At 46.4% G+C, this 23,328-nt stretch overlaps 1 protein-coding gene across 1 annotated transcript in view; it reads right to left on the reverse strand.

Annotated features, from left to right (window-relative positions):
- Positions 1-23,328, reverse strand: part of LOC146026327 (alpha-amylase 1-like) — an 84,060-nt gene that overhangs the window by 11,611 nt on the left and 49,121 nt on the right. Inside the window, exon 5 of the mRNA XM_083156913.1 lies at positions 28-161. Within this exon, the coding sequence (XP_083013039.1) occupies positions 28-161 (134 nt within the window). The remainder of the gene's footprint in view (positions 1-27; positions 162-23,328) is intronic.

The following is a 23,328-nucleotide window of genomic DNA, read 5'->3' on the forward strand; positions in this document are numbered from 1 at the left end:
CAACTTTATGACTTGCCCTGGTCTTACTTCAGGTATGCCATCTTCTCTCCATCCCACTTGCGAATGACTGTTCCAAGTTTGGATCCATATTTGAATTCTGTTACTCGTCCAATTCCAAAATATTCATTAGCTGAAATAGCTTCTCCACCCAGATCAATCACCTGTAAAAAAATACTTAGCAGTTAAGAAACTATAGTGTAATTGTACTTGAGACTGAATCTGGTTATTTTTACGTTCTAGTATAAAGTTCCAACTTGCTTTACTTTATTATATTTTAATACAATCTACGCCTCTCTCCTAAAATAGATAAACTAAACAGGATGATTTAAAATAGGTTTTTATAACCATTTTACTTTGCGGCCTAAATTATTTGAGGTTGATTTATGAGCTAAGCAAACTTTTATGTTAAAACATTTTGCGAGCCCTAACACTGAAATTTTTTGCAACAAAAACGTATTAATACATGGTATACAACAAGCAACAACCATATCTGACATCTGACATTTCAACTAACCCTCGCAAAGTTAAATGAAAGCACCTTTAACCAGTAGGGGTTGGGGTGCAGCTTACCAGACATTAAACTTTGCAATCTGCTTCTCAGCTCAGCAAGGTAATAACACGATGACTAGCATTAGAGATCTTGGACTGTCCTGATGCCCTCATTATTCATGTACCCAAAACGGCAGACCAAGGATTGCTCAGCTCATTTGTTCCTTAGGGTTACCTGCTGTATATGGGATTTCTGTAGTAGTCACTTTAAAATGTACAACTTTTTCTCTGCCTTTACTGTCTTTTAGGACAATCCCAAATCCAGTTGCATAATTGGGTACTTGTGTATTTTGGCGGCGCCCCCGATGTCCGTCGTACGATGAACGGATCGCATCGCATGCCATGCACCCGATGGCATGCGATGCGATGCGACGCGATTTTGACCCCCTATACGATCAAAAATCGTATAAGCACCCTAAAGGGTGCTTTTGAGCACCCTAATGGGTGCTTACAATGTTAAATGCACCCCCACGCCACCCCCCCACTATAAACGTGAACCCGAAGCGTGGCGAGCGCAGCGAGCCCGCGAGGGGCGGCGGTACGCGTCCTATGAACTTTTCATACCCCCAATATCCACGTCGGCGTGGAGTTGAGAATAGAATAGTGTGGCGAGCACAGCGAGCCACCGAGCCCGAAGCGTAGCGAGGGGACGCAGATACCTTCACAGGTAAACGCGTCCCTTCGCGGGCTTCACAGGTATCCGCATCCCCTTGTGGGGCTCGCTGCGCTCGCCACACTATTCTATTCTCAACTCCACGCCGACATGGATAGTGGGGGTATGAAAAGGTCGTAGGACGCGTACCGCCGCCCCTCGCGAGCTCGCTGCGCTCGCCACGCTTCGGGTTCTTGTTTATAGTGGGGGGGGGGGGTGGCGTGGGGGTGCATTTAACATTGTAAGCACCCATTTGGGTGCTTTACATTGTATAAGCACCCATTAGGGTGCTTATACAATGTTTAATCGCATTGCATCGCATCGTATGGCATCGTATGCCATGTACAATGGCATACAATTTCAAAATTGTATGCCATCGTGCACTATCGTACGATATCGCGTCGCATCGCATACCATCGTATGCGTTATGGTATGCGATGCGATGGGCGCGGCCAAAATACACAAGTACCCATAATTGTATTAACTTGTGGTACACTATGAAACATTTTCGTGTTGTCTTACTTTATTGGAGTCTCTTTGCTACCAAGAACTTTATCCTACTGTATATGGCTCTTTTCTGGATTTGACATATCTTAAATAGTTGTTCCAGTTGAATGTGCATCAAGGCATATTGCCTAAGGAACAGGACTTAAGAGAGGACATCATAAGAGAGTATTTACAGCCCATGAGAGTGCACAGGATTTATAGCTGTGACAAATTTAGCATCTTTCTCCACTTATCATGGACATGTACAAAAATGAGTTTTTGGGAGAAGATATCAGACCTTCTATGTACAGTAAAAAACTCCAGTATCAACAGAAACTTGGTCCTTTTCATAAGGACATCCCTTACTCTTAACGCAACCATATTTTTTTTACCTTTTTCCTACTGGTACAGCCCTAATCTCTTCCTCATAATGAATGAATTTGAAGCATATAATGGCCCTTATTCTGAATCGAGCGGTACGGCCCGCGTGCGGCCGTACCGCCGATGTTTTCAGTCTGCACATGCGCAGAGGTCAATCTGCGCATGTGCAGCCCAATTCGCCGCAGACGTAGTTCGTCCGCCGCAAAGGGGGCGTATAGGGGCGTGAGGGGCTTCATACCCTCATTTCCCTATGCATACGCCCCGCGTTTCATGGGCGTTCCCATGCAAACGCGGGGCGTATGCATGCTAATGAGGGTATGACGCCAGTGATGGGGGCGGAAAGCTGACGTCGCCGGATGTCAGCTCTCAGCCCCCATACAAGCTATCACACGGACGATTGTCCGTGTGCTCTCAGCTTGCGGGAGCTGGTGGGGCGTGCGGCCCTGCCTTCGATGGTCGCCGACCATCGAATGCAGGGGGCAGCTCCCACCATGGTGGAGGCGTACGCCCCACCATTTTCATGCGGATCGCCAGCCGTCCGTGTACGGACGGCCGTGGCGATCCGTATAGTAGGCGGGGATTGGTTGGTGCGGCCGGAGCCCCGTATGCGGCTCTGGCCGCACCGATCAGAATAAGGGCCATTAATATTAAAAGCATACCTACCAGCATGACCAATTCTAGGAGGGACAAAAGATTCTGTTCCTATGCTTACCTGTTAATGTATGATTGTCATCACCTGTGGTGCAACATCTTTTGTTAACTATTCACCTTTTAAAAAAAGTTAATAGAAAAGTCCAGGAGCAGAGCATTGTGTTCCCCTTAGTTACAGGTTCTCAAAGTTGGTCCTCAGGACCCCACAGGGTGCATGTTTTGCAGGTCTTCTTACAGAATCAAGTGAAATATATAGCTCCAGCTGTGGATCTTTTAAAATGTGTCAGTCAGTAGTGAGTGCACCTGTTGGGTGACCTGGAAAATGTGAACTGTGTGGGGTCCTGAGGACTGAGTTTGAGAGCCACTGGAATGGGTCATGTTGGGATGTATGTAAATGCAACCAGATTGTGGGCACCAAATCTTTCAGATTTGGTGCCCACATTACTCCTGCCACACACTTGTCTGCACCTAGGTTTTCCCTGGGCAGTAGTGGAACTTGTGGGTGTAGATGCAAAACTATAATTTGGGCCCCCCACCCCAACCCAAGTTCACAACAGGCAATATGGCAGTGGGTGACAGGGAGAGGCGGAGGGTTACAGAGAGAGGCAGGGGGTGATAGGGAAAATCAGTGAGTGACAGGAAGAGGGTGACAGGGGCAGTAGTGGGCACCTTAGTGCACGGCAACCAATGATTGTTCTGCCTCTGTCTCTGTACATGTCTGTGCTTCTAGTATAAGCAGCTATACTCATGTGCTTCCATTTCTCCAGTTTATATTGATGAGCTGTTTGGTGAAAGGACTACTACGAAGATTGTTTTAACTACTTTTATTATAGTAATGTTACCAAATCTCCTGGGTTACAGAGAAACCAATATTTACAGGCAATTGCATTGCAATTGTTTAGTCCATGTGGATAAAATGTCTGCTTTTATAGCTATAGGTCCATGAAGCACACCTGTACCTAACGCAGTATTTTATCATTCCAGTTTGCTGTTGCCACTGGCTAGTGGCTACCAGTATCTAACGCAGTATGTTATACTTTCAGTTGGCTGTTGTCACTGGCTACCCGTACCTAACGCAGTATTTTATAAATACAGTAGTCTGTTGCTACTGGCTACCAGTGAATATCGCAGTATATAATTCCAGTCGGCTGTTGTCACTGGCTACCAGTACCTATCGCAGTATTTAATTCCAGTCGGTTGTTGTCACTGGCTACCAGTACCTATCGCAGTATATAAATCCAGTTTGCTGTTGCCCCTGGCAACCAGTACCTAACGCAGTATTTTTTTATTCCAGTCGGCTGTTGTCACTGGCTACCAGTACCTATCGCAGTATATAATTCCAGTCTGCTCTTGCTGCTGGCTTCCAGTACCTAACGCAGTATTTTTTTATTCCAGTCGGCTGTTGTCTAGTACTGGCTACCAGTAAATATCGCAGTATATAATTCCAGTTGGCTGTTGTCACTGGCTACCAGTACCTATCGCAGTATTTAATTCCAGTCGATTGTTGTCACTGGCTACCAGTACCTATCGCAGTATATAAATCCAGTTTGCTGTTGCCCCTGGCAACCAGTACCTAACACAGTATTTTTTTATTCCAGTCGGCTGTTGTCACTGGCTACCAGTACCTATCGCAGAATATAATTCCAGTTTGCTGTTGCCCCTGGCAACCAGTACCTAACGCAGTATTTTTTTTATTCCAGTCGGCTGTTGTCTAGTACTGGCTACCAGTAAATATCGCAGTATTTAATTCCAGTCGATTGTTGTCACTGGCTACCAGTACCTATCGCAGTATATAAATCCAGTTTGCTGTTGCCCCTGGCAACCAGTACCTAACACAGTATTTTTTTATTCCAGTCGGCTGTTGTCACTGGCTACCAGTACCTATCACAGTATATAATTCCAGTTTGCTGTTGCCCCTGGCAACCAGTACCTAACGCAGTATTTTTTTATTCCAGTCGGCTGTTGTCACTGGCTACCAGTACCTATCGCAGTATATAATCCAGTCGGCTCTTGCCACTGGCTTCCAGTACCTATCACAGCATTTAATTCCAGTTTTCTGTTGCCCCTGGCGAGCAGTACCTAATGCAGTATTTTATAATTCCAGTTGGCTTTTGTCACTGGCTACCAGTACCTATCACAGTATATAATTCCAGTTTGCTGTTGCCCCTGGCGACCAGTACCTAACTCAGTATTTTATCATTCCAGTTTGCTGTTGCCACTGGCTAGTGGCTACCAGTACCTAACGCAGTATTTTATAATTCTAGTCGGCTGTTGTCACTGGCTACCCGTACCTATCGCAGTATATAATGCCAGTTGGCTGTTGTCACTGGCTACCAGTACCTATCGCAGTATATAATTCCAGTTTGCTGTTGCCCCTGGTGACCAGTACCTAACGCAGTATTTTATCATTCCAGTTTGCTGTTGCCACTGGCTAGTGGCTACCACTACCTAACGCAGTATATTATACTTGCAGTCGGCTGTTGTCACTGGCTACCAGTACCTATCGCAGTATATAATTCCAGTCGGCTCTTGCCACTGGCTTCCAGTACCTATCACAGCATTTAATTCCAGTTTTCTGTTGCCCCTGGCGAGCAGTACCTAATGCAGTATTTTATAATTCCAGTTGGCTTTTGTCACTGGCTACCAGTACCTATCACAGTATATAATTCCAGTTTGCTGTTGCCCCTGGCGACCAGTACCTAACTCAGTATTTTATCATTCCAGTTTGCTGTTGCCACTGGCTAGTGGCTACCAGTACCTAACGCAGTATTTTATAATTCTAGTCCGCTGTTGTCACTGGCTACCCGTACCTATCGCAGTATATAATGCCAGTCGGCTGTTGTCACTGGCTACCAGTACCTATCGCAGTATATAATTCCAGTTTGCTGTTGCCCCTGGTGACCAGTACCTAACGCAGTATTTTATCATTCCAGTTTGCTGTTGCCACTGGCTAGTGGCTACCACTACCTAACGCAGTATATTATACTTGCAGTCGGCTGTTGTCACTGGCTACCAGTACCTAACGCAGTATTTAATAAATCCAGTAGTCTAGTACTGGCTACCAGTAAATATCACAGTATATAATTCCAGTCGGCTGTTGTCACTGGCTACCAGTACCTATCGCAGTATTTAATTCCAGTCGATTGTTGTCACTGGCTACCAGTACCTATCGCAGTATATAAATTCAGTTTGCTGTTGCCCCTGGCAACCAGTACCTAACACAGTATTTTTTTAATCCAGTCGGCTGTTGTCACTGGCTACCAGTACCTATCGCAGTATTTAATTCCAGTTGGCTCTTGCCGCTGGCTTCCAGTACCTATAACAGCATTTAATTCCAGTTTTCTGTTGCCCCTGGCGAGCAGTACCTATCGCAGTATATAATTCCAGTCGGCTGGGGCCTACCTACTAGTACTGACAGATATGCACTTCAGTGGTGCTGCCCTGTGGCATAACTTCACAAAAATAAGGGAGATCCAAAATATGGAGGATAAAAAATAGGGAAAGAGGAAGATCCGCTTTCTCGTAGTTCTGAAGCTGCTGTCACTTGTCATGACGACATAGACGATGAAATGCAATCAACGTCGTCTGCCAAGGCCGATGCCCAGTGTCAAAGCAGAGGGCATGTAAAATGGAACCCAAAGTTCGGTAAAAGGATTCGAAAAAATAAATGTAAATCGTTGGAAGAGAAACGTAAACTTGCCAATATGCCATTTACGACCCGGAGTGGCAAGGAACGGCTAAGGCCATGGCCTAAGTGCATGACTAGTGGTTCAGCTTCACATGAAAATCAAAGTCCTCCTCCTCTCCCCCCACCCTATACTAAATTTAAGAGAGTTAAGCTGACACCGACAAAAACACAGCAAACAAATCTGCCACAAATCCCCAAGTCCAAGGGTGTCGGTGGTTGTGATGCCGGACCTTCTCATCACTGTACATAAAGAGGTGGCTCCTTCCACCATTTGCAGTACGCCCTCTGCATATGCAGAAGGGATCACTCACAGTCTAGTTCCAGATTTTAATAATGAAGGTGATGTTTTACACCAGGAGGAGGATATTGATGTAGCTGGTGCTGAGGAGGAAGTTGATGAGGAGGATGCCGATCTCAACCTGCATTATTCTGGAAGTCCACCACTGCCGCTCTTACCCTGCATTATTCTGGGAGTCCGCCACTGCCGCTCTCACCCTGCATTATTCCGGGAGTCCGCCACTGCCGCTCTCACCCTGCATTATTCCGGGAGTCCGCCACTGCCGCTCTCACCCTGCATTATTCTGGGAGTCCGCAACTGCCGATCTCACCCTGCATTATTCTGGGAGTCCACCACTGCTGCTCGCACTCTGCATTATTGTGGGAGTCCATTGATGCCACTCTCACCCTGCATCACACAACCAGATGCTATCGATAAACGGCCTAAGTGACAGGAGCATTTCTGCCACTGCCTGCAGAATGCTGCTGAATCGCCCACTGCTCCTCGGCTGGTGGTAAGCAACACGGTCAAGCCAGATAGTGGTCTTATTAGATATTAAACTGATGAAAACAGATACACAGCACAGCACACTTGCAGACCAACTCAGTGCTGCACCAATCGCCTACTGATCCTCGGCTGGTGGTAAACACGATCAAGCCACGCAAATCTGACCTTTTCATACCCCCACTATCCACGTCGGCGTGGAGTTGAATTTAGATATTGTGGCAAGCGCCCCGAGCCACCGAGCCCGAAGCGTGGCGAGCCCCGCTAGGGGACGCGGAATACATGTAAAGTAATCCGCGTCCGCTCGCCACGCTTTGGGCTCGGTGGCTCGCTGCGCTCGCCACACTATCTACGATCAACTCCACACCGACGTGGATAGTGGGGGTATGAAAAGGTCGGAGGACGCGTACCGCCGCCCCTCGTGGGCTCACTGCGCTCGTCACGCTTTGGGTTTGGTGTTGATAGTGGGGGTGGCGTTGACAATAGGGGGTGCATTTAACATAATAAGCACCCATCAGGGTGCTTGTACAATAAAAAATCGCATCTGATCGTATCGCATGCATCGCATGCCGCTATATTGCATGCAATGCAGTACGATCAACATCGTGGGCGCTGTGATAATACACAAGTACCAAATATTTTACCAAGTCCATCTGGAGTGCCATCTTTCTTTACATATACATATACCAGCGTTGCCTACCCTGCTGGAATGGCCGGGAGGCTCCCAAAAATCGTGTCCCCCTCCTGGCCCCCCGGAAATGTGGGCAAACTTCCCGGATACTGATGGCACCCCCGCATGTCCCTGGCCACATCGGTAAATTACAGTGATTTGCAGCTTTTGGGGGGAGGGGGTGGGGCTAAAGTTGCAAATTGCATCCATTTTGCCATACTGTTGGCGGGGCTTGATGACATCAACATAAGCTCCGCGCCCCGAAGTGCTGCTGACAGTCTCATCTGTCAGAGACTTTAAAAGTAGGCAACCCTGATATATACCAATTATCAGTGTACATCATTATATTGTATAGTTATTATGTATTTATCTGCCTATAAGATAGCAAATATGTACACTTGTTTATATATTGTATTTGTACTTTACATTCAACACCAGTAATTGTGGAAAAATATGACATGCACACTGTAATGCATATAAATATATAGGAGTTTATCCGTAGAGAGAAGGCACAAATACTACATAAAAATGTCCGTCATTACGCCCATGTTGACCTATTTCAGGTGTCAACCTAAGCCACACTTTTGTGGCCACTAGGGTCACTCAAGAGCGCTGGTTTTCTTACAGAATTATAACGAGGATGATGGCTTTTTTAGCCAAGCTGCAGCCTCCTATTCAGAGGAATTGTGGTCCTCTTATGGATCAAAAAGTGTAGGTTTTTGGTATCCAGCAAAAAGCTGGTACACCTAGGTGGCGCTGCTTAGCCAAAAATCAATTTATCAGTCAGATGTCTGAATTAAATAATACAAATTTACTAAAAAGCTTATTTCATCAATAAGGTAAAAATATTTCTAGACAAACCTAACATACAACATACAACACATAATATCATAGGCAAAGCTGGGTGCGGCTTTAAAAGTCTATATAGACTGTGGCTTTAGTTGTGGAATATGTGTTCATTATAACACAGAGGCTTTTTGTATTATAGAGGCTTTTGTTTTATAATTACCAGTCCACAGGGCCGTATATATTGGAATGGATCTTTGCAGGATTAACTGTGAGATCAAAAATGGACTTCCTCCCTTTGGGCCTTATTCTAATCCACTCTTTCTGACAAAATCCTGCTTAGATGGGCAAAACCATGTGCACTGCAGGTGGGGCAGATGTTACTTGTGCAGAGATAATTAGATTTGGGTGGGGTTTTACTTCAAAGTGAGATCTATATTGCAGTGTAAAAATAAAGCAGCCAGTATTTACCCTGCACAGAAACAAAAGACTCACCCAAATCTAATTCTCTCTGCACATGTTACATCTGGCCCCCCTGCAGTGCACATGGTTTTGTCCATCTAAGAAGGATTTTGTCAGAAAGAGTGGATTAGAATAACCCCCTTTATCTGAGCCAAGTTGGAATTTTGTAATCCTTTTGGATGGTCTACCTTATTATAGAGGGACCGGCTCCAGGTGGTGTCCGTCCAGTTAGTCGAATCTGCTGCCTGGAATGATAAAGGCTATGTGCCAATGCAGCAACGGCGCTGGGCTGTTTCCGGGCTAACGCGGGGCTCCCAATACGCATTTCTCCGCCTAATAGTGTGTCAGCGGCTTCATCAGCTGGGCCAGTTGCTGCATTGACACATAGCCTTTATCATTCCAGGCAGCAGATTCGACTAACTGGACGGACACCACCTGGAGCCGGTCCCTCTATAATGAGGTAGACCATCCAAAAGGATTACAAAATTCCAACTTGGCTCAGATAAAGGGAGGAAGTCCATTTTTGATCTCACAGTTAATCCTGCAAAGATCCATTCCAATATATACGGCCCTGTGGACTGGTAATTATAAAACAAAAGCCTCTATAATACAAAAAGCCTCTGTGTTATAATGAACACATATTCCACAACTAAAGCCTCAGTCTATATAGACTTTTAAAGCCGCACCCAGCTTTGGCTATGATATTATGTGTTGTATGTTAGGTTTGTCTAGAAATATTTTTACCTTATTGATGAAATATGCTTTTTAATAAATTTGTATTATTTAATTCAGACATCTGACTGATAAATTGATTTTTGGCTAAGCAGCGCCACCTAGGTGTACCAGCTTTTTGCTGGATACCAAAAACCTACACTTTTTGTCAACCTAAGCCCTTTCGACCTTCAGTGGTCGACCCAATGCATGTCAACCTAAACTTGGTTGACCCAATGACACATACCCCATGCAGAGAGGTCTTGCATAAATACACTTGAGCCTTGTACAGTATCAAGAACGGCTCAGAAGTCCCCTGTTGCATTTCTACTAAAATAAACTTATTATAAAGCTTTTAGCCATGTATCATTGTCTCTACTGTACATACAGCAGTGAGGTTGGGACTTGCAATATATTGAATCTGCGTAGATCCTTTTATAATGGTTTCTTTTGGCTGTGGGATACAGTCCACACATAAGATCAGACAAAGGTTTATCACATGCTCTTCATACAATGTTGTCAGGGTTGCCTACTTTATAGCTACCCTCTCCGGGAGAGGACATTCAGTTCAGTGTGGCAGAGGGGGGAGGGGCCGCCGATGGATGGGAAAAGGTGCATGGTGAGGCGGGGCCATGTAAGAAATGTCACATTTATGGGCATAGTCTGCGTGATTGCATCCTAGTGGCCACGCTTCCATGTCCAATGCTGATATTTCATGCATTGGAGAGCGGTGAGTGAGGCTGCAAGGGGCGATCGTGGGATACTGCATGGAATCCGGGAGGCTTGCCTCCCTTTCCAGGGGGGCGAGAGGGGGACCTGATTTCCGGGACCCTCCCGGCAATTCCAAAAATGTTACTAAGCTATTGTATATCTTAGTGTAGAAATTCTTCTTGAAACTAGGGTTGCCATATGTCTGATATCTCTACCATCTGAAAACTGCTTAATCTCTTAGGTGACAACAGTGAAAAAGTGGGGACTGCCGACAGGTGTACAGAAGGAGAGCAAGCTGCATATTGCTGTGCAAAATTATTATTTATCTAATTATGATTCACCACTCTGAAGAGTAGTTGCAATTAGAGCCAGGGTAATTACAGTATGTGGATTATCTGCTATGAGGGAAAGGGGATATGGGGATAGACCAGTGCACAGGTGTAAGATCCAAGTGGTGAGGTTTAGTATGTTTAGATCCACAGTACAGTGTGATTACCAGCACGAGTATATGACTCGTTTAAATCAAAAAATGTGGAGGTGCTTCCTAGAGAGTAAAAACAGGGTATTTGGAGAAAGAAGGGAAAGACTCTCTTTTTGTCGGGGCACTCTTATACAGTAATATGTACAGTTGTAAGAAAAAGTTATAGCTAATAAGTTTTGAGGTGACTGAATAGGTTCATCAATTATGCATGAGCCCTTTGAGTTAGTGGTACACTATTGATGTGTTCAGGGAATTTACCCTGACGTAAATTGGGTGTATTAAAATGTAACTTTTAATTAGGATTTATTTAAAATAAGCACTAGACATGGACACACAAACAAATAACGTGATTAAACATGGATACACATAACCCAAAAATTAAAGGTACTAATGGGATAGGCTCCCTCTGACAGATATTCAGGGGATAAGCTCCCACTAACAGATATGAGTCTTGTATTTCAACACGCTCAAAACAATCAAAACAAAAAGTGGTGTGTTTTGACGGCCAAAAGGGAAATGCTGGTATTATAGTGTATTTTGCTAGAAGCTGTATCTTTATACAAAAGGGTTACAGTATCTGCAGTACAGCTTGGAAACACTTGGTTCACAGTCGTCAAAAATAACAGTGTTGCAATATCCCAAATCTAAGATCAAGTAATGTATCTGTTTAACTGCATGTAGCAGTGTCACTGAAGGCAGTAACAGATAACATATGCGTGTTCAATCTACTCATCCGATCTACTCAAAATTGATGAAGTCAGAGAAAAAATTCCTTAGCAATGTATTGCATAATATTTTCACAGTAAATCAATTCTATAAAGCAGGGGTGTCCAACCTTTCACCTTCCCTGGGCCACATCAGAAGAGGAAAATTTGGTTTGGGCCGCACATAAAATAAAATAACAGTAACGATACCTGATCATCCCAAAAAAACATAGAAAACATAGTTAACAGATTAAATTTACTTGGAAATGAAGTTAGTGAGATGTTTGACATTGTTTCTCACATTCTGACACAGAGAATAAGCCGAAATTCACATTCTGACACAGAGAATAAGCCAAAATTCACAATGTGACACAGGGAATGAGTACAAATTCACATTCTGACACAGAGAATAAGCCGAAATTCACTTTCTGACACAGAGAATAAGCCGAAATTCACTTTCTGACACAGAGAATAAGCCGAAATTCACTTTCTGACTAAGCCGAAATTCACTTTCTGACACAGAGAATAAGCCGAAATTCACTTTCTGACACAGAGAATAAGCCGAAATTCACTTTCTGACACAGAGAATAAGCCGAAATTCACTTTCTGACACAGAGAATAAGCCGAAATTCACTTTCTGACACAGAGAATAAGCCGAAATTCACATTTTGACACAGAAAATAAGCTGAAATCCACATTCTGACACAGGGTGCCAGATGAGACATATGCCCCCACAGTGCCATATAACATATATGCCCCCACAGTGCCATATAACATATATGCCCCCACAGTGCCATATAACACATATGCCCCCACAGTGCCATATAACACATATACCCCCACAGTGCCATATAACACATATGCCCCCACAGTGCCATATAACACAAATGCCCCCACAGTGCCATATAACACAAATGCCCCCACAGTGCCATATAACACATATGCCCCCACAGTGCCATATAACACATATACCCCCACAGTGCCATATAACACATATGCCCCCACAGTGCCATATAACACAAATGCCCCCACAGTGCCATATAACACAAATGCCCCCACAGTGCCATATAACACATATGCCCCCACAGTGCCATATAACACATATGCCCCCACAGTGCCATATAACACATATGCCCCCACAGTGCCATATAACACATATGCCCCCACAGTGCCATATAACACATATGCCCCCACAGTGCCATATAACACAAATGCCCCCACAGTGCCATATAACACATATGCCCCCACAGTGCCATATAACACATATGCCCCCACAGTGCCATATAGCACATATGCCCCCACAGTGCCATATAGCACATATGCCCCCACAGTGCCATATAGCACATATGCCCCCACAGTGCCATATAGCACATATGCCCCCACAGTGCCATATAGCACATATGCCCCCACAGTGCCATATAACACATATGCCCCCACAGTGCCATATAACACATATGCCCCCACAGTGCCATATAACACAAATGCCCCCACAGTGCCATATAACACATTTGCCCCCACAGTGCCATATAGCACATATGCCCCCACAGTGCCATATAGCACATATGCCCCCACAGTGCCATATAAGACATATGCCCCCACAGTGCCATATAAGACATATGCCCCCACAGTGCCATATAAGACATATGCCCCCACAGTGCCATATAAGACATATGCCCCCACAGTGCCATATAAGACATATGCCCCCACAGTGCCATATAAGACATATGCCCCCACAGTGCCATATAAGACATATGCCCCCACAGTGCCATATAGCACATATGTTCCCACAGTGCCATATAAGACATATGCCCCCACAGTGCCATATAAGACATATGCCCCCACAGTGCCATATAAGACATATGTCCCCACAGTGCCATATAAGACATATGCCCCCACAGTGCCATATAAGACATATGTCCCCACAGTGCCATATAACACATATGTCCCCACAGTGCCATATAACACATATGCCCCAACAGACCTGTATTAAGTTGCACCGTCCGCCCCTCCACCTTCAGCACTGCAGTAGGACAAAGTGCTGTCCGCCCCAAGACACCAGCAACACACAGCGCTGTGCCGCCAGACATGCGTCCTTCCCTCCCTATGGCTGCCGACTGCATGCAGAATAGAGTTCCCGCCCCACCGACGCCTAACATAGTGTAAGCGCCGTACTCCAGTGCGCGGGTGCGTGGTGACGTCACCCGTGCACTCGCGCACCTCCGCAAAGGACTGCTGGGACCGGACTTCAGGAATCAGAAGAAACATGAATGATCATGCCCGCAAAATTGCACTGGGCCGCATTACAAGCCAACCTGGGCCGCATGCGGCCCGCGGGCCGCGGGTTGGACAAGCCTGCTATAAAGCTTAGCAAAAATATGAGTAGGTGTATTGGTATAGATAATCAGTGGCATAACTATAGCACCGCAGCCCCCGCCACCGCGGGGGGGCGCTGTGCATGTGGGGGCGCCGGGTGCTGCAGTGCTATAGTTAAACCCCCCCCAATCCCCCGCAGACTTACCTATTGCGCTGGTCCCGGTGGCTCCGTTCTTCTGCTGAGGACCACCACAAAATTGCCGCCCCCATATAGCATACAGTTGTCTGAAACTGTCTGCTGTATGGGGGCGGCCATTTTGTGGTGGTCCTCAGCAGAAGAACGGAGCCGCCAGGACCAGCGCGATACGTAAGTCTGTGGGGGATTGGGGGGGGGGGTTTGCATAGGCGACGGGGCGGCAGGGCAGGGGGGTAGGGGTGCTTGGCGGGGCGGCTACCCGCCCCCCACACACACGTCACTGCCTCATTACCATGAGAACACCCATGGAACGCTGGGCGTTCCCATATGGTAATGGGGCAGCCCGGCGCCCCCCGCCCATCTCTGCCCCCCCCCCCCCCCCCACGCCGGCATGGGTTTGTGCACCCAGCGACCCAAAAGGTCGCCGTGGGTGCACGCACCATACGCCTGCACATGCGCAGATACCGGCCTGCGCATGCGCAGACGCGCAACATCGGTACGAATGCACGCAGTACCGAATGGATCTGAATCAGGCCCTTTGTCAGACGGAGCCTATCCCATTAATACCTTTAATTTTTGGGTTATGTGTATACATGTTTAATCACGTTATTTGTTTGTGTGTCCATGTCTAGTGCTTATTTTAAATAAATCCTAATTAAAAGTTAAATTTTAATACACCCAATTTACGTCAGGGTAAATTCCCTAAACACATCAATAGTGTACCACTAACTCAAAGGGCTCATGCATAATTGATGAACCTATTCAGTCACCTCGAAACTTATTAGCTATAACTTTTTCTTACAACTGTACAAATTACTGTATAAGAGTGCCCCGACAAAAAGAGAGTCTTCTTTCTCCAAATAGTATGTGGATTATGTATGGAGATTACATATTGGCAACAGGCTTGGGCAGGTACATAGCGGATGGCAAATGGCAGATTATAAATAAAAGGAAAGCAATAAGGTGAATGGAATGTGAAACAAGATGCAGCACGGATGGTGTAATGGTTAGCATTACTGCCTCACAGTAATTTCAATTCCCACCATGGCCCTAACCGTGCAGAGTTTGTATATTCTCCCCGTACGTGCGTGGGTTTACTCTGTGTACTCTGGTTTCCTCCCATAATCCAAAAATATATTGGTAGGTTAATTGGCTTCCAACAAAAATTAACCCTAGAATGTCTGTGTGTACATGTGGTAGGGAATATAGATTTTGCAATGGGGTTAGGTGGTATTAGTGCGCACTATTAGCTGTAAAGTCTCAAGCAGCCCTCTGTTGACCAAAAAGAAGAGCAACACCTACTCTTTTTGGATTTCAAAAAACAGAAAAGGTGGTCTGCAGAAGTGGCGCATAGGACTCACAGGTGATATGTACTGTATAAGAAATCTTGACCCGTTTAGGGAATATATTTACCAGATAAAAAAATCTTTATTGACATTAAAATAACACACATAAAGTGCAAGTGCAGAAACAAAGGTACAGCAGGTGCAATGACATGCATATACAAAATGACTGGGGTATTTCAACGTTTATCTCACCATATGTGGGGGTGTGGTGTGCTAGGTGCTCAAAGATGGTAGGTCCCGGGTAGCAAAGTGATGCACCACCGCACAGGCTTGAGTAAACCTGATAGTATGGTGTCCTCCCGTCAGTGTGTTGGCATTCTCCTAACATGTTTCAGATGATCCACATCTGAAGAAGGAATTACATGTCATTGTACCTGCTGTACCTTTGTTTTTGCACTTGCACTTTATGGCCCTTATTCTGAATCGTGCGGTACGGCCCGCGTGCGGCCGTACCGCCGATGTTTTCAGTCTGCACATGCGCAGAGGTCAATCTGCGCATGTGCAGCCCAATTCGCCGCAGACGTAGTTCGTCCGCCGCAAAGGGGGCGTATAGGGGCGTGAGGGGCTTCATACCCTCATTTCCCTATGCATACGCCCCGCGTTTCATGGGCGTTCCCATGCAAACGCGGGGCGTATGCATGCTAATGAGGGTATGACGCCAGTGATGGGGGCGGAAAGCTGACGTCGCCGGATGTCAGCTCTCAGCCCCCATACAAGCTATCACACGGACGATTGTCCGTGTGGTCTCAGCTTGCGGGACCTGGTGGGGCGTGCGGCCCTGCCTTCGATGGTCGCCGACCATCGAATGCAGGGGGCAGCTCCCACCATGGTGGAGGCGTACGCCCCACCATTTTCTTGCGGATCGCCAGCCGTCCGTGTACGGACGGCCGTGGCGATCCGTATCGTGGGCGGGGATTGGTTTGTGCGGCCGGAGCACCGTGTGCGGCTCCGGCCGCACAGATCTGAATAAGGGCCTATGTGTGTTATTTTAATGTCAATAAAGCTTTTTTTATTTGGTAAATATATTCCCTAAATGAACGAATATAGATTGCAAGCTCCACTGGGGCAGGGACTGATGTGAATGTTCAAATATTCTCTGTAAAGCGCTGCGGAATATGTATGCGCTATATAAGAAACTGTTAATAAATAAATAAATAAATAAATAAATATGGAAACTGGAAGGGGAGGAAAAAAGAACAGCATCAGAGCCAGATAGCTTGACAAATTACTAGACTGGAGAGCTTGATGGAGATCAGTGTGTGGCTGCAAAACAGTGACCATGTCAAAGAGCATAGCAGGTTACTAAACTACAGTAGCTCTAAAAGGTCACTCATTGGCTTAGCTAGTTATCCATAATCACACAGTGAAAGGTCAAAGACAGGACGTTATCTGCATCTGCTGACAGGGATTCTGCAAGAGAAAAGATATTGTCACCGCCATAGCACAGGGAGACATGTTCTCTAAATTAATATTGTGGATTATCTATTAATGTCCAAAAGGATGGTGAGATGCTACAGTATATATTTAAATATATACTGTAATTAGTAAGATAACAGGGTTGAAAAACAATAGGGAGTTGGGCCTGACATTGAATATCATGAGATGATAGTGGGTGCTGAGTAAATATTAAAGGGAGAAGAGTAGGTAGATAAACAATTTAAAATGACCTTTTATTATTTGTCAATAAAAATTGTATTACATGAAATATTGAAACATTGGTACTCTTTACTTAGATGGGCGCCCGTCGTGGTGATCGCGGGTACATTTATGTGTGGCCGCGACGCGACCGACGCGATGCCCGCGATTTCCCATTGAAACCCATGTTAAACATGGAAATCTTGTCGGTCGCGTCGCGGCCGGCCATAAATGTACCCGCGATGCCCGCGACGCGATGCTCCCGATTTGCCATAGGAATCAATGTTAAAAGGCCCGATGGACACGATTTTACTGTTAAATGCCTCAATGTACCCGATTTGGCCATAGGAATCAATGTTAAATGGGCCACAGAGCCCAAATAAGCACAATTAACCCTTAAATGTCCCCCCAAATTTTTAACGCCACCCCACGATCCACGCCAACCCGAAGCGTGGCGAGCGCAGCGAGCCCGCGAGGGGCGGCGGTACGCGTCCTCCGACCTTTTCATGCCCTACTATCCACTAGGGCGTGGAGTGATAATAGAATAGTGTGGCGAGCGCAGCGAGCCACCGAGCCCGAAGCGTGGCGAGCGCAGCGAGCCCCGCGAGGGGACGCGGATACCTTCACAGTTATACGCGTCCCCTCGCGGGCTTCACAGGTGTCCGTGGCGACGCGGACACCTGTGAAGCCCGCGAGGGGACGCGTCTACCTGTGAAGGTATCCGCGTCCCCTCGCAGGGCTCGCTGCGCTTGCCACGCTATTCTATTCTCACTCCACGCCCTAGTGGATAGTAGGGCATGAAAAGGTCGGAGGACGCGTACCGCCGCCCCTCGCGGGCTCGCTGCGCTCGCCACGCTTCGGGTTGGCGTGGATCGTGGGGTGGCGTTAAAAATTTGGGGGGACATTTAAGGGTTAATTGTGCTTATTTGGGCTCTGTGGCCCATTTAACATTGATTCCTATGGCCAAATCGCGGGCATTGAGGCATTTTACATGAAAATCGCGCTCAATCAGCCTTTTTAACATTGTTCCCTATGGGAAAATCGCGGTCATCGCGGGTAGCAGATTTTTATGTACCCGCGATTTACCCGCGATGGCCGCGATGCCCGCGATGACCGCGATTTTTACTCCCGACGCCCGCGATTTCAATCGCGGGCGCCCATCTAGGTAAAGAGTACCGAAACATTTGTTAAAATAAGTATTAAATGATGTGTATTTGGCTGTGGGTGTTTTTTGTGTTTGTGTATTATTCCTTTCAGTTTTCTTGTCTTTTTATTATTGGGAAGAGAGAGACCGAGGGTGACATTCTATGGGATGCGATTTGCGTTTTTTGGCGTTAATTAGACAACAAAATGGTGATATCGCATTTTCCCGTCAAATCGCCAATTTAATGGGATGCGCTAAGGGACTAAAATCGCATATTATGTGCGTTAAGGCATGCGGACCAAAAGTGCGAAATTAATTCGCATTTTTATCGCATCCAGATGTTTTCGTATAGAAAAGTATACAACTCGCTTATTTAATGCAATGCGCATTTGCAAATCGCACTTTTTAGGTGTCTAATTATCGCACTTATTTCAGACCAGGTTCTGTTTGGCGATTTGGCCCAGAACTCATTTTGGTCAAGTGCACACATGGTTAATTTCACCACAGGTGCCCTCATTTTCACTCACAAACACCCCTACATAAACCCCAACATCATTAAGGACACCTGTGAGGGTTTCAAACATGGAGATTTTGCACACTATTTTGGAGTTGCTTATCTGTGATGTGGCCCATTTGGAGGAGCTGCGCAGGAGGGAGGAAGCTGCGCACCAGATCCTGGTAGCCCCCCGACTACTGCGTACCCCACGTATGTATCGTGCTGGGCTGTACCTGGACTCCCTCTCGGATCAACAGGTTGTGGGGATGTTTAGGCTGAACCCCATTAACCTGTTGGACTTATATGAGCAGGTGAGAGATGATTTGGACCCTTTTGGGGGAGCCAACTATGCAGTGTCTGGCCAGCACAAATTAATGTGTGCCCTCTACTATTTGGCCACAGGCTCCACTCAGTCTGTGACCTCATGGGCCTTGGGGGTATCACAGCCCACTTTCTCTAAGCATTTTACTCAAGTGTTACTTGCTTTAAAGTAGTTGTGCCGGACATACATCAGCAGCCGTTACTTTTCTGGTAAGCACATGTGCCCTGTACTCCAAAATGTACCTGTGGTGTAAGTGTACTCATAAACAAATTATTGACCAATACCATCTGTTTCCAGCAACATTTAGCCTAATACACAGTGCCCAACGGATGCAGATGGTGGTGCTGACCTATCCCTTGCTGGTATCTAGCTTGTAAGTACATTTGATACATGTATGAATGAAGTTTGCAGTCAAACATGGCTCACTTGTGTTGTGGAACTACATGTGCCAGCATGCCCTGACACACTACAACCATTACAGGCCAAACCATGAGTGTCAGAGCCTGCTAGAATATGTAGATGCACAACCTTTGCCGCCCAAGGAGATACCCCACACTACTTTAGTGCAATCCCATTGTCATATACCATTACAATATGTTAGAATTCACACAATAATTGGTTCTCATAAAAATACACAAACACAATGGTATGCGGTTAGACATTTTTACTTCTGTCTACTTTTTCATACGCAATCTGCATTTTTGCAGGTGAAAAATAACAACTCTGGGGGCATGTTACAAGATGTTTGGGATTTGACAAAATTAACAAACATATATATCAGCTACCTTCTCCCAGCATCAGGCACCCCTACACCACTTCTAGACCCTGCACCAAGCCCACCACGGGTCCTAACACTCCGCCGGGGTGGGGAAGTGGGGGAGCCACTTATTGGGGTGCTGGATACACTGCTGAGGGTTGATGCTGCGCCACCTCCCACATTGGCTTCCAGCTGCTGTATTTGGGCCTGCATAGCTAGTAAGGCATTGGTCTGCGCTGTGCATGATTGGGTTAGTGCAGCTATACTTTGCGCCAGGCTGCCAATATGCCTATTCTGTTCCCTTACAGCAGCAGTTTGTTCTGCAAAACGGGTGTCAATGCTGTTAGCAATGCGCACATGAGTGCCTACACCTACCCGTACACTACGTGCAATTTTGCGTAACTGAAGGAAGGTGTCACGCATGTACCCCTGGATGTTACCTATTTGGAGGCTTTGGGAGGCCATGAATTCTATCTGTTTGTCCTTGAAATTGACCAAGGAGTTAGCTACTTGGGAAGCAGAAGCTGCTGTATGGGGTGTGTTGGTGGGTGGGGGTGGGTTGGGAGACACCCCACTTGGGGGAAGATCACTCTGTGACGAGGTCTGTATTTCTTCCTCTGCCGCAAAGGTCTCGACCGGATCAAGAATGATGTCCATTTCGTCTAACACCAGTATTGAAGAATCTGTTTGGTTGGACCCTAGTTGTATAGCACCTGTGGATACAGATCAAGAGGTAAGTACTGATGCATATATAGGCCACACTGTCGTCTATACTGTTTGACATAGGGCTTGAGATGCTGGACGCACATACCTAGGGGTGTTATGTACTTACACATGTACCCCGATACAGCATGTAACATTGACATAATAATAAGTCACATGCCTAGCTCAGATGACATTCATTTCCGTTGCAATGTAGCAGCAGGAGATGAATGTAGTGTGAGATATTGTTAATGAGACATGGGTGTGTGTACTGTATGTGTAATGGGGTGTTTTTTGTTCATTTACCTGCTTCCGCAGATTCTGCAGCAACGGGCCTTCTTGTCTTGGATGCTGCAGCACTTCGGGATCGACAATCTGTACAAGGAAAGATGGGCAGCCATTATGGACCTTACAATGGATAAGCATTTACAAAACCCATGCATTGAAATGACTATAATGGACAATACTTTCTTTGGATTTGGACTGCATTATTTCTTCACCACATTTTTTTCCCTTTTTTTAACAGTATTATTTGGTAAAATTAATATTAAATTAGTGGGCACATAACAACTATTGGATAATCTGTGGTATGTAGTCATGGCAGCTAAACCACCAGTACACCTCTGTGTTTTTGGCCACATACATGTTAGGCTGCTAGAAAGAATGTTACAGTGTTGAACAATATGAGCAGTTGTGGAACTACAGGGCCCAGCATTATGAGCAATTTGAAAGTAGGAGCATGCAATTTCTTGTGCATGACCTTGCTGGGCTATGTAGTTCCACAGCAGCACTTTACTTAGCATAACAATACTTATAGTTAAAATACATTGGCATGTATGTTTAAGATTGCATGGGGTCACACTTACCAGCTCTGGATGGCGTTTGCGGCCTATCGGAATCCGCCACGTGCATGCCAGGCAGGACCTCAGGGGGTATGATGCGATTCAGCTTCACCTCATATGAATTGTAGCACACAGTGGTGGGGCTTCCTCCTCCAGTCTTGGTGGCCTCCTCCAACTCCATGGCCATTTTATTTTTCAACTGCCGTTTGATGTCGTTAAATCTCTTTTTCACATTGCGGACCAGGCGCTTGTGCTGACTGACAGCGTTCACCGCCTGGGTGATGTCCTTCCACATCGCCCTTTTGCGCTGTGCAGTGGTCTTGTGGTGAGATTTGCCAAGCAAACGGTTAAACACTGGCAGGATAGCCCGGACAAGTGCTGCATTTTCCTCATATGAAAAACGGACCTTTCGGCCACTTTTTGTGCGGCCAGCTTCCACCTTCTCCTCCTCCTCCTCCTCATTTTCTACTCCAGCCATGTACCCCTCCTCCTCCATGCCAGTGTCTTCCTCCTCCTCACCACCATCTTCCTCCACCTCTGACATGTGGCCCTCCTGCAGCTGCTGTGGGGTATGGTCAAGGTCTTGGCTGTAGGATGGGGATGCCAGCGGATCCTCCACCTCCTCCTGCTGGGGCTGGACGCCCAGGGCATAGCCTGGGGCTGGCCTTGCTGTGGCCATGCTGCCTGCCACACTGCTGGCTCTCCCACTTGGCTGGCTGCTGCCACTGCTCCCTCTGCCACTGCTCCCTCTGCCACTCCTCACTCTGCCACTGCTCCCTCTGCCACTCCTCACTCTGCCACCAACTCCTCTTCCTCTAATCACACTACCACTGCTCCTCTCCATGCTCCTTGCTTCCTATCAAAGAGTGAAATGGCACCAATGCCCCTTTATATAGGGGGTGTGATGCATAATGGAGGGGACAGAGATGGGCCAATAGGTTGGGGGGTTCTTAGTCATGCAGAGACAGTTTTGTAAATCGCACTCCGGTTGGTCCAAAATTCGCACATGACCGGCGGAAGAACTCGCACTTTTTTGTGACTTAAAATCGCAACACTTCGCCGCAAATCGCACCTCTTTGCACTTTTCAGCCTCCAAAGCGCATCACATTAAATATGTGAATTATGACTGAAAAGTGCGTTTTGAAAAAGTGCGAATAGCGGCGATGTGGTGCGCGAAAAAAACATGCGCATTTATCTCATCCCATAGAATGTCACCCCGAGTATCTATAGAGAGGGGATTGCCAGGATCTGGGGTTATATTTGTTAAATACCCCATGGAACCCACCATCAATATATTTGAGTGTCCTGTATTGGATTTAAATAAGCTCTCTGTATTCATACATTCACTTTCTGTGATACTATGGGTGACATTCTATGGGATGAGATTTTTTCGCACTTTCAAAATCGCCCATTATCGCACTTTTTTAATATCGCATTTTTGCCGCGAATTCGCATATTTAATGGGGTGCGAATTCTGGAATGAAAAGTGCGATAAGGTGCGATAATGTGCGAACTTTAGGCATGAAAATGTGCGAATTTTAGGCATGAAAATGTGCGAATTTAAGGAAATGTGCGGTTTTTTGTTCATCAAAAAAAAAAAATTGGCGTGGGGTCCCCCCTCCTGAGCATAACCAGCCCCGGGCTCATTGAGCTGGGGCTGGTTCCAAAAATACGGGGGACAAAAAGCATAGGGGTCCCCCGTATTTCTGAAACCAGCCCCGGACTCTTGGACCGGTCCTGGTTCCAAAAATACGGGGGACAAAAAATCTGGGGGTCCCCCGTATTTTGAAACCAGCACCGGGCTCCAACAGCCCTCGGTGTCATGCCACAGCCGGGGAACACTTTTTATATAAGGTCCCCCG

This window comes from Crinia signifera, chromosome 8 (genome assembly GCF_055691185.1).
Source record: "Crinia signifera chromosome 8, ASM5569118v1, whole genome shotgun sequence".
Classification (NCBI taxonomy): Eukaryota; Metazoa; Chordata; class Amphibia; order Anura; family Myobatrachidae; genus Crinia; species Crinia signifera.